Consider the following 11,763-nt stretch of genomic DNA (forward strand, 5'->3'; position numbering starts at 1 on the left):
TGACCATCTTTCCCAATAGACCTGATTTAATTAACTATACCTTAGCCCTACAATCCAGGCTTTATAAAAGACAAGCTGTTGCTATGCTACATGAAGTCTAACAATCATGTGAAGAACCTTGTATGCAGAGCAAAATGTCTGCTCACCCCTCGAGGGTAATATAGCATACAAACTTCAGCCACAACCCGTAAAATATTTTGCGGCGTCCGTTGATAAATACCTGATATTCTAGTTGTTCAAATGATGAGTCATTATACCACATTCTTGCGGAAAATGATCAGAGGGGATGGACCAAGAAGCATGCGAAGCAGCGATTTCAACCTGCAGGGGACGAGGGGGAGGGGGTATGAGCAAGAGGAGAGGGTCAGGACGTAAAGATAGGAAACAGAATGGAGGACTGTAATTTGTAAATATCCTACTTGTGAGAACCCCCCATTGGCGATGGTTGATCCTAAAATCATGTTTCCATTGCAGGCTTTACACTCCAAACTTGCTGGCGCTAGCATAGAGTCTCCAAGTCTGATGTTTCAAACCTGTAAGCAACTTACCTGCTCATCATTATATAAACCATTCAAGCAAGGTACCTACTCCCACCTGCAGCTACATTATTGTAACGCATAATTAACATGCATCAGCTTCCAGTGATTCCTGTGCTCCCTCTTAAAATATTAAAGCATGTGCAATGTACAATAGGCATGTAATGAACTTATGTAATGATAACCTGTTGGTGAACGGTTAACTGGAGTCGGCAGAAGTTTTGTAGGTCCAGAACATAACAGCAAAAGGCCTGGCAATCTCCGCAATGGTGAAAATCAGCAGTCACATTTGGGCACCTCGAGCACCAAATTTTGGGTGATTATTTCTAAAGCAACATAACTACTATTTTGACTAAATGTACTTTTTACACCAAAACTTGCCCATGTCAGTAAATGATTCACACGATACGTGCATTGGGGTTGTATGTTACAGATCAAGGTTAGTGGAGACAATCTGCATTTCAATCACATTTGATTTCTGTCCAAGCTCTTTTCCCAAACATTGATAAATCAGCAGCAGCCCCGACTGTATCCAGCAATTCCATCTGCCTCTCGAAAAGAGACCCATCCTGCCCATCATTTTCAACTACCGAATGGTCAGGATCAACCATCAACTCCTTCGGGTCCACCTCAATATTTTGCATTTTCGTCTCCTCCAAATGTTCTACCTGACTTTCAGGTATGATATTCCCAGATGCATGCCCTCTCTTACCATCCTCAATGGTACAAGGGCAAGGACTCTGGGCGGCAAGTAATTTGCAGCCACCTGTAAGTGCTGACTTGGCAACAGAAGCTCCTCCAGATCCGATCCTGGCCTCGATAGCCTTGATCAGTGAAGCAGCGGCCTTGGGAGGCACTACACGTGCACCACAAGCAATGGCAGTTGCATGCACCTGAGGATTTGGGCATGTGTATGGCTTGCAGTGTTCTGATAGATTTCCCGTGGATGGAGCCAGAGCCAGTGCACCACTCTGAGATGCTGCTGCTGGCTGCAAGGATGCATCCTGTAATTGAGAGCTCGGTCCTGCAGGGCGAGCAGAAACTGGCAATGCCTCAATGGGAGCCGCCACAAGTGCATATGAGCCGCCTGGAGTTCCTGGTGTTCCAACTGTTTCAGTTCACCAGTGGGGACATTGTTAGAAATAACATTCCTAGCTAAAAGAATTAAGATATAATAGCTAAAGAACTAAGATATAATAGCTAAGGAATGCTATATCCACATGGCCATAGAGACTATAAATCTTGCTCGGCAAAGGTCTCCTCCCATCTGACACCGTGCTACACGCACAAGCAACTGGAAGGTGTTTCATGCATAGGTGAAAAAAACTTAGAGGTGCATGTTCATTAAGCATCTAAAATAGCAACAAAATTGTACGATGTTATAATTATATATTGAAAAAAGAAAGCTCTGCTTGTAAATAGCTAAAATCCTCATATAATCATTTTTTGGGGGAATTGGTAAAAACAGCGAAGAATGGACATAATGGTGCAGGTAATTTAGCAACCAGAATAGAAGGATAATTAATGATGAAATTATTGACAAGATATGTTATAATCTCAGCATTTTAACATAGATGCTTTCAAGTCATCCAAAATTATTTCTTCCATCAATAAATGCTAGGTCATTTCAAGTCATATTATAAGATTCTTAGTCAATCATACACCTTTCCAAATCCAGTTAGCATTTCTATTTCTTTAGCAATACCATGGACAGAGAATATGTCAAATCACCTAATCCACTAAAAGACCAGCTAAGTGTCTAACTGACAGAAAACAAACTAATTTTCATTACGGCTTGATAGAATACAATAAAATTGGCAGATTATGCAAGGGTGTTTATTCATTTAATGCCAAAAGATACTATTTGTTTGCATCCTACTACCAGGTTCTCACAAAACTGTTTCTGTTTTTCTTTCAACCTATTGTTACTTCTCTCCCAAGCCTCTTGTAATCCATCTTAATCAACAGGTGAAGTACCAATATCAATACCTATACCAGTACTTTACCAGTATGACATGGGCTGATATCATACTATATCAACATATGGTATGCATATTGGTGCCAACACAACTAAAGTGAAGTGCATGCCACATGTTGATAAGGTACAGCATAAGAGATATACCGGTACCAATATCGTATTGATATGGTACACTATGGCCTATATGACCCAGCATTTAAATCCTTTTTTAATAATCTATCTTCACAAGTCTCTCTAAAACAAACCAGCTACAAGTAATGCTTGATACAGTATGACAAAATAGGGCATATTAACAACCTAGGAAGCATGAACATGGATATGGGAAATGGATACGACATGATATGGATATGTCAATATAGCGAATCATAAAAAGTAGGATATGATAGTGCAAGGATGCGGCAATAAGTATATATGTACTTTTTTACATATATGTAAAAAAAAAAATCTGCAAAGCTAAAGAGGCTTTAAAAATAATCCAGTTACATATTTTATATGTTAGCTTGAACTTCCACATACACATCACCTGGTCCTTACTCAAATCTGTAGACAACCATCCACACATTATATTTGAGTATCAACATCACAACCTCCAAAATTAACCATTCATTATTAAAATATTAGCATTCATTAAAAAAAAGTAAAAACCATCTTTAATATATTCTAGTTCATATTTCATATGCTAGCATGAACTCCACAAACTCATCATCTGGTCATTGTTCAAATCTACAGACCACCATACACACACTATATTTGATTATCAGCATCATAAACTCCAAAATTAGCCATCACCATAAGAAGATTAACATTCATAAAAGAATAAAGTAAAAACCCCTCCTCATACTTTTGAAGTATCTAAAAAGTGTACTCGAGTGTATCCAGGAATTATCCAAATCTCTTTTTCAGTTTTGAAAAATAGAATACTTAACATAAGTATGAGACACATATCCAAAAAGCATCCGACAAGTATCGATATCCAATATGTATCTCATACAGGCGCCACATATAATTCGAAGTATTTGTCTTCCTAGTTAACAATGCATACAAGGTCTCATTAAGTAATCCTCTCCAATTGTTTTTTGTGCATTATATCTTTTTCGTACTAACTTTGCTCCAAGCCTCCCCCACCCCTAAAATTATCTTCTCTTGCCATTAATGCAGATGACTTCAAGATATCTAATATGATTTTTCTTACGAACAAAATGATAGGTTGTCTTCCATATCATGAACAATACTGTATATTGTTCCATGACAATGAACTCATTTGCAACCTCACAACAATACTTGATAATGATTCATTCTTTCAATGCTATTAAATTAAATGTCAAATCACCTAACTGGTTAATAAATCGTAAAATGAAATTTGGTATAGAAAGATAGATTATCAATAAACCTTAATCTAACCCAAAAAATAAGCAAGGTTAAGTTATATGAAGATTTACTCGATAGGGTCCTGAATGTATAATCATAATATCTTCTTATTTTTCTACTAAGTTTCTTCTATATTTTTTTTCTATCTTCTCTCCTTTCATTATTTATGTACTATCTTTTTCTCCCATCTCTCTTGACATTTACTTGTACTTTTCCATAGATGACCTTAATTCATTAAAAAAATGACAAATAAATGCTCCATTATCTTCAAGGTAGGTCAAATATGATTCCAACACAATCAATCAATGCAAAATCAGTCTTTTCTTCCAACATTTCCTATATTTTTATGGAAAATCCTTTTCTATTATCTGTTCGGAAATCTAAACCACCATATTAGTAAACCTCGTATCAAACAACTCAAGTTTCGTTACCAAACAATTGTGTAACCAAACACAAATACTGAGATCAAGGTCTTTAAAGACCAATATCTCAACCATCTTAGTGAATGACCGATGCAGAGAAGCCTGAGATGACAGTTATCTTTGGTTAGATGAGTGGCTTGACAGATCATTAAAGAAAATTCAAAATCTGGATTTTTTGGTATAAAATAAGGACTAGATCAACCAAAACTATGATCTAGATTTCATCTTCTTCCCATGCTTCTCTGTCTCCCCAAACCCACCCCGCTATGGATCCTCCGCCCAGCCATCATCCTTTCCTCTTTGCATCCCTGCTGCAGATCTGGCTACCCTCATCCTTGTTGCATTGCTCTGCATTCCGCCCCCACTTCCATTGCTCCTCCACACCACCACAGTTGATCCTTCTCCCTAGCTTATCTTCGCCGTGATCTCACTTTCCTTGGATGGCAAAAAAAGATTATCAATATCTGCCAATATTCATATATCAATCGACCCATGCTTTCAGATATTTAGGTTTACACAACCTTGCTTTAAAAGCTGACATATAAGATTTATCGTATCGATGGATACCTGATACTGATGCAAACTGATGTCAACCAAGATCTCATCTGAGATTAAAACCTTGGGTGGGATAAGGCTAGATGATTATGGTTACGGTACCCTAACCAACTCAAAGAATCTAAATTGAATACATATTGGCAAATTCAATGCACATCAAACAGTTGGATACTTCTCAAATATCATGTTGCATTACTAATTAGAAAAGCATTGAACTCTTTCAACAGCGAGTTTGACCCACTGAAATGCAACAAGAAGTGGATTTTCGCTCTCATGGTCAAGGATGTAGATATTAAAATATTTTGAAAAAAGGTGGGAGACCCTCCTGCACTAAAATTAACCAAGTCCAGATTTTTGGATGCACCAGCCAAGGAAGTAGATATTAAAGTTTTCAAATTCTCATGCTTCTCATGTCCTTAAGCTAACCCAGGAGTAACAATGGGGAAGAATGTATAATAAAAGCCCTTAATAAATTATATTGCGGCCTTTTGCTTTATACAATCTCTAAAACAAAATAAATAACATTCAACTTTCCTGTAAATATCCTTATATAACCATTCGTCCTAATTGCCAACACAGAAGCATGATATGTGTCTGGATTTGATACTTGCATCTGTCTTGAATATCGCAACTCATGAACAAGAACTGTAAAATCCTCCACAGGCAAACCTAGTTCAAGAGTTCAAATTACAAACTTGAACCCCTAATAAACAGTGAAGGAAGTAATTATGCTCAAAGTCCATGATGGACAACTAATTGAAGCATATCATTTTGTGGAAGATGTAAGTAAATGTGAATGAAACTCAAGCAGCTATCAACAGCTTTTGACATCATGCATCTTGATGTTTATTCATATAAAACACTAATAATAATAACAATTAAATAAATCTCCAAGCCTGATCTTTCAAAATTGCAAATGATTCTAAACTTCGTATGCAGTGTTAATTTGCCGCACACTCTTTCATCGTGATTAGACAGCTAATTAAAATAATATATTGTTTAACACTTTGGCTATCTTACCAGTGCATAGGTTAAATGACTAATATTCCCAAGAGATATCCCTTCTTTCACCCAAACTTAAAAACCAATTAGCTTTTGAGATTATTTTTGTTATTTACATTAGTCCAAGAAGAATGTATAATAGTTAGTACTCGCTAGAGAAAATATTAGTTAACAACCATAGAATCAATTGTTCCCCAAATGCATTGCTTGATTAGGATTTTAGATACTTCAAATAAAGTTGCAGCAATGGCTAAATTACATTCATATAATGACTTATCAAGAAGAATCAGTGAGTCCTCATAACTTCTCCAGATAATTATGGCATTGTTTACTGATTACTAAAGATATTTTGAAGGGAAAAGAAAAGGACAGAAAAAAAAGCATAATATCTCCCAAAGAGTTTCTTAAAGTGTGTAAGATGAAAAAAAATCACTGACAACAACCTGAACAAGATGTTGGCAAGCTTCCCATCACCGGCACGTAGAGTGTCACTGGCACTGCAGGAATAGCCACCGGCTGTGCCTCAGATGAACCTGGACTAGTTAAGTTGTTGCCACTTCTTGGAGTGAAGTCAGCTTTGGCTGCATTAGTAGAATCCAAGTTCTGCAAATTTAAAATGCAAACTAGATAATGATACATAGAGAAACTAATGCAGAAAAATCAAAAAAAATAAAGATAATAAAGAAAAATATTCATGTCAGAAACCCTAAATAGAGTTCTACAAGATCATAAGATTGCTTGATTAAACTTGCAGTTGAAGCTTCTATTATATTATGCTTATAAATGGCAACCATTGATCTAAAATTTATTGGGCGGGGATATGAATTCAAAATCATATATTCCTTGATGCGGACTTTAGGTATTGCTGAACACTAGTCGTCAATGTACAAGATGAAAAAGACTGAACTTCTTATAGTTTTCATGCCAACGCTCAAAGTATAGAGTCATATGATTCTTTCAGGGCCTGATCAAATCAAACTACTGACACATTACAATTTCTTTTACAAACAAATACTACCTATACTGTGAATAGATTAGCTTGCCGAATAAATATCTAGTGAAGTGCTGCCAAATATTCCATATCTGCATAATAATTGTCTATAAAATGCATGCGGAATGATAATGACCACCAAATATGAACACATTAGTAGCTAAATTCCGATAACTTTTACATTAATAGAAAATTGGTATGGACTGCCCAATTTCTTGACAGAATTGTACTACCTTAATAACAAAAGTGAGATGATTTTTCATGCAGATTCAAGAACTTTCAGAATAAAGGAGATATGCAAATCAAATATATCAGTGTGCAAGTAAACCTGAGATTTCTGGATGGTGGAATCAAGCTCCACATCTTTATCCACTGTCTGCACTGACATCTTCATTTCTTCTGGCAAATCAGAACCTTGTAACCCATTTCCAATCAACCCTTCCATAGGTGGTGTGGAAGGTAATGATTGTTTTAGTACACTGACAGCATTTGTGATGTTCAAAACTTGAGTAGCATGGGCTGCATGCACAACATCCGATGGATTATGCAATAACTGACTGTTTGCTATGTTTAAGATCAACGGGACCTGAACAGGGTGATCGGACTAACTTGAAGCACTTGGTGAAGTAAATGATATTAGCAAAAAATTAAAGAACTGGTGGACATGCTTGAGTTCTTGTGCTGTTATTACCTGCTTGACTTCATTCAAGCATTGCAAGTCTTTCAAAGCTTTTGTTTGTGCTGGATGGACAACAAGAAATGCTTGTTTAGCTCCACCAATATGTAGGCCTTGTTGTCCAACATTAACAGCAGCTTTTTTGGCTGCAGCAACCTTCTCGGCAGCCTCTTTCAGAGCAGACATCGCCACATTGTAACTGTCTTCAGTTGCAGCCCCTTCTTGTGCATACCTGATGGCTTCATAGCATAACTGGTTGTATAGGACACACAGTGATTCTTGACTTGTTCCTTGTGTTCTAGCAGAAGATTCATCCATTACCATCCCATTAGCCTTCATAATTGCTCCTTGCAAATTAATGACTTCTCCAGAATTGCTATGTGATTCAAGATTAGGCATCTTTAGATCATGGTTATGCTCCTTCTCAAACTTTGTAACAACCCATTTTCCAGAGTTTGCCCTCTTCACAATAATCATTGCTTTACATCCTATCCTTGTTATCACTCTAGGGCGCTTGATTTTTCCTTCATCTGTTATCTCATTCTTTACACGAACTTCACGAAAGCCTTCCTTGGAACAAACAATCTGCCGAGAAATAATTGAATTATCACGTCTTGAACGGCAATATTTGCTAATACGTGCACGAAAACCCATGTGTCTTGCATATGCTATGTAGAATGTCTTTGCAGCGTCTTCAGACTCAAACTCCATCCCCTCAAATGGTTCCTGAACAGCACCTCCATCACTGGTGTATGATTGTACGAGAAAATCATCATTCCTGCGCACTGTCCTAACCTCCACTCTTCTTGGAGGCACTGGCCCATGGTTATGCTCCTTCACAAATTTGGTAACAATCCATTTCTCAGGGCCCATTTTTTTAACCATTATCATTGCCTTACAACCAACCCTTGTGACTGCTCGTTGTCGCTGTCTTCGCTCACCGGAGAGACCTTCATTAGCACAAGACTCACGAAAGCCCTCTTTAGAACATACAATTCTCCGAGAAATAATAGAGTTATCACGCCTTGAACGAGTGTACCTACTGATACGGATGCGAAATCCCACACGCTCAGCATATGCAGCATAGAATGTCCTCGCTGCTTCTTCAGATTCAAACTCCATGCCCTCATATGGTTCCGCATCTGTATCACCTCCAGATGCAATTATTTCTCCTTTGTCTGGATTTTGCATCATTTTATTATCTTCATCTACAGAAGGGTCGATATCCATGGGAGCAATGGTAACTTCTGTTTTGCCTTCTTCCGAGTCAATATGGTGTTGGACTAATTTATCTTCCATCCTTAGCATCCACTGTCAGACAACATTCTGTCAGTTAAATAAAAATCAGATTAGCTTGATTTGCAAAATAAAACATCTACTATACACTGGAAATATCTGTTGGCAATTTGGAGTTTGATGTTTTATCAAAGCCTTAGGTATAGACTTGTAGATGGCTTTAGGTATAGACCTTGAGCTTTAAAGTGGAAACTTGGTTGCCAATGATAGAAGACATTAAGACTGACATTCCCAAATGGGAATGTACATAAATTTACCCAAATTGAGTCACCAGTCAAGAATATCAAATTTTTGAATAATATTAGATAAAAATTAAAGATATCATCAGAATATACAAATACATTAAAAAATTGAAGGAAAAAGGGTAGTCTACAAACAAGGACAGGCAATAGACAACAAGCATGCATGAAGCAATAGATAAACTGCCAGCATTGATTGATGACCGAAACGTCTTTCACAAATAAGTCATAAAACTCCAAAACATTTCATAAAAAATCATGGATTATTACATAGGTAGTGAATATTCAACTATATGGAAAGAGTCTGAGACATTCAGCAATCAAAATTTTGTAATAGCTGGAGGTTTCTTCAACATTTGAGAGAGTCTAGTAACGAAACTTAGAACACATATATATAGTAGGAAAGATGAATTAATGCAAGCTCACAAAGCAGCAAATATGGGATTCTAGCTAAATAAGCACGCTTACTATTTTTAAAATGATATGAATGCTAAACCTGCACCTATGCTTTTGAGTCCACATGCCAATCCATAAATGCAGTTATAATTGAATCGAAATATTTATATGTATGAAATTAAATTTCATGTGCTAAAAACTAATATTGCCATTGAAGCAATCCAAATTAAAGGGTTGTTTGGAGCCTTGTAGTTAAAGTTGCATCGTGATTCAAGTTGCATTGCAACTTAAGTTGCAGTAGTTGACTTATAAGAAAGTTCACTTCTTGCATTTGGAGGAGAATTTGGGGACAAGAGAAGCATCTATCAAAGGCATTCCGTTGAACATCCTGTAAGCGGATGCCATGTCAAAGCACTCGATGTACATGAAGATGAAGAAGTCGACATCAAAGCCATGGGTGGCGAGGGGCTAAGCCTAGACCTAGGTGCCCATGGAGATGAAGCGAGTGGCGGTGCGCGTCTTGAGGAGGGTGGAGAAGGTGAAGGAGAGCAGCGGGGCGGGGGGCCAAAGGCAGCGCATAGCTGCATAGCCGTAGAGCAGGTGGGCGACGATCGAGAAGGAAAAGGAGGTAAAGTGGAGAAGGAGGGTGGTGCCACATATCAGTCCAGAGGAAGAGTTGGGGCGGGAGATCCGGGTGAAAACAAGGAGTGGGTAGGGGTGGTGGAGATGCGGCAATTGGTGAGATAATGGAGGAGATGGGACAGGGAAGGAGAGGGAAAAGAAAATAGTTTTAAAAAATAATAAGATACCTACTCGAGGGACTGCAGCTTGCCCTATAGTCATTTTTGGCCACAAGCCGACTTACCACAAGATAGCCCTAAGTTGCAGCTTAATAAGCAACTCAACTTACTCTACATTTTAAGTTGCAGGCAACCAAACAAATGGACTAGTCTGTATTTGCAACTCGAGCTGCATGCAGCCCCACTTACAGAACTTCAAATAGCTCCTAAATCAAAAATTGAAAACCTCCCAAAGCATTTATAACCATCTCCAATCGCCTGTGTTTACATCCGAATCACCGCTTATGAAAGTAACAAATGAGCCTGTCTGCAGATTATGGTTGAAGGTATCCTGTTTATCACATGCAGCATGCTACGTTCCCTGGACCCTTCAATTTAGCGTATGGTATCCACACCCGAACACGGATATTGGTGGCACTAGAGCACAAGTTCCTCAGAAAAACTCCTGGATACTACAAGGACCCAACATTAAGGCATACACCCGCACCCGACACATGAAACCCGAGTCCATGCAACGTAGCATGCATGAAAGTAACATCCATTAAATCCACTCTCTATACACATAAGGAAGGACAGTGGACCAGTCGGTATGATCAAATGAGTTGCAGCACTCGATCTTTATTCAAAGAACGTCTTCTTCAAAATCATCCATTAAAATCAAAGTTTTGGAAGCTCGCATCAATATTCAAAATTTTAAAAAGACGATCCAACAGTATTCACCATGCGTGCATAAAAGTGCATGCTTTTTCATCAACCAAGTTAAAAGCGCAAATAAAGAGGAAGTAACTTCTCAAAAATTAACAGACTTTGATCACGGTTAATAAAAGAACTACGCGTGGCGGCAATTCGAACTCGTATCAGAACCGATTACCTTCGAGATTACGACTCCAACTTTTCTCCTGGGAGCTAAGGGAACGAATCCACCACTCGGAGAGGAGCTATGGATCTCTGATCCACGAAGAACGAAGGAGTTGCGGCATTGGAGAGGGGAAAGCTCTTGGATCAGAGGGGATCAGAGGCCTTGAAGAGAAGGGGAAGGAGGGGATTGGGGATTCTCGGGCTTCGACCGGATGGGAAGGAGGGAGAGGAAGAGGGAGATAGAGGGAAGAAAGGGAGGTGGGTAGGGGAAGAGCGAATGGACGGTGGGGGTTTGCGCTGGACGGAGATCTCGATAAAGGAGAGGAAGAGAGGCCACGAATTGATGATGGTGTGGGCGAGAAGGCCCACCATATGCGGTCATACACTGGATGAACCGGGACTCACGTGATCCGCAATTAACGGTGCGGTTTTTTTTTTAGATTTTTTTTTCATGAATAATCTTCTAAAAATTTAAATTTATCTAAATATTTTTTTAAAATTTATATTTATTTTTTATTCTCATGAAATACTATTTTTGTACAAATAGCTTTAATATAACAGCCCTCCTAACATTATTAATAAAAATCATATTTATAACGGCCGAAGACTTGGCTTTCTTCCTGGGCTCGGGTGGGACCCCACCGGC

General features: G+C 38.3%; 1 protein-coding gene across 3 annotated transcripts; it reads right to left on the reverse strand.

Moving 5' to 3' along the window:
• Window positions 1-859: 859 nt before the first annotated feature.
• LOC103696283 (uncharacterized) lies at window positions 860-11,358 on the reverse strand. Of its 3 annotated transcripts, none has more exons than XM_026800832.4 (5): window positions 11,131-11,358; window positions 7,544-8,854; window positions 7,181-7,438; window positions 6,305-6,464; window positions 860-1,644 (listed from the first exon to the last, which is right to left on the reverse strand). In XM_026800832.4, exons 2-5 carry the CDS (start codon window positions 8,834-8,836, stop codon window positions 998-1,000), a joined length of 2,358 nt encoding a protein of 785 aa, XP_026656633.4. In that variant the 5' UTR covers window positions 8,837-8,854; window positions 11,131-11,358; the 3' UTR covers window positions 860-997. The 3 variants fall into 3 exon arrangements, with proteins under 3 accessions (XP_026656633.4, XP_088574209.2, XP_088574207.2); XM_088718083.2 differs by having other exon boundaries at window positions 7,544-8,839; window positions 11,131-11,327; XM_088718081.2 differs by lacking the exon at window positions 11,131-11,358 and having other exon boundaries at window positions 7,544-8,976.
• Window positions 11,359-11,763: the final 405 nt, after the last annotated feature.

The sequence above is a fragment of the Phoenix dactylifera genome, chromosome 3 (assembly GCF_051530095.1).
Source record: "Phoenix dactylifera cultivar Ajwa chromosome 3, Ajwa_hap1_PhDact_Kaust_v1.1, whole genome shotgun sequence".
In the NCBI taxonomy this organism is placed as follows: Eukaryota; Viridiplantae; Streptophyta; class Magnoliopsida; order Arecales; family Arecaceae; genus Phoenix; species Phoenix dactylifera.

What these genes read in the sequence shown, in the direction of transcription:
- LOC103696283 (XM_026800832.4), bottom strand. Translation starts at nt 8,836, where the DNA reads ATGCTAAGGATGGAAGATAAATTAGTCCAACACCATATTGACTCGGAA. An exon ending in CCACCATCCAGAAATCTCAG is followed by an intron (nt 6,465 to 7,180) that starts GTTTACTTGCAC and finishes TTAAATTTGCAG; the next exon opens with AACTTGGATTCTACTAATGC. An exon ending in CTTGCCAACATCTTGTTCAG is followed by an intron (nt 1,645 to 6,304) that starts GTTGTTGTCAGT and finishes GAACTGAAACAG; the next exon opens with TTGGAACACCAGGAACTCCA.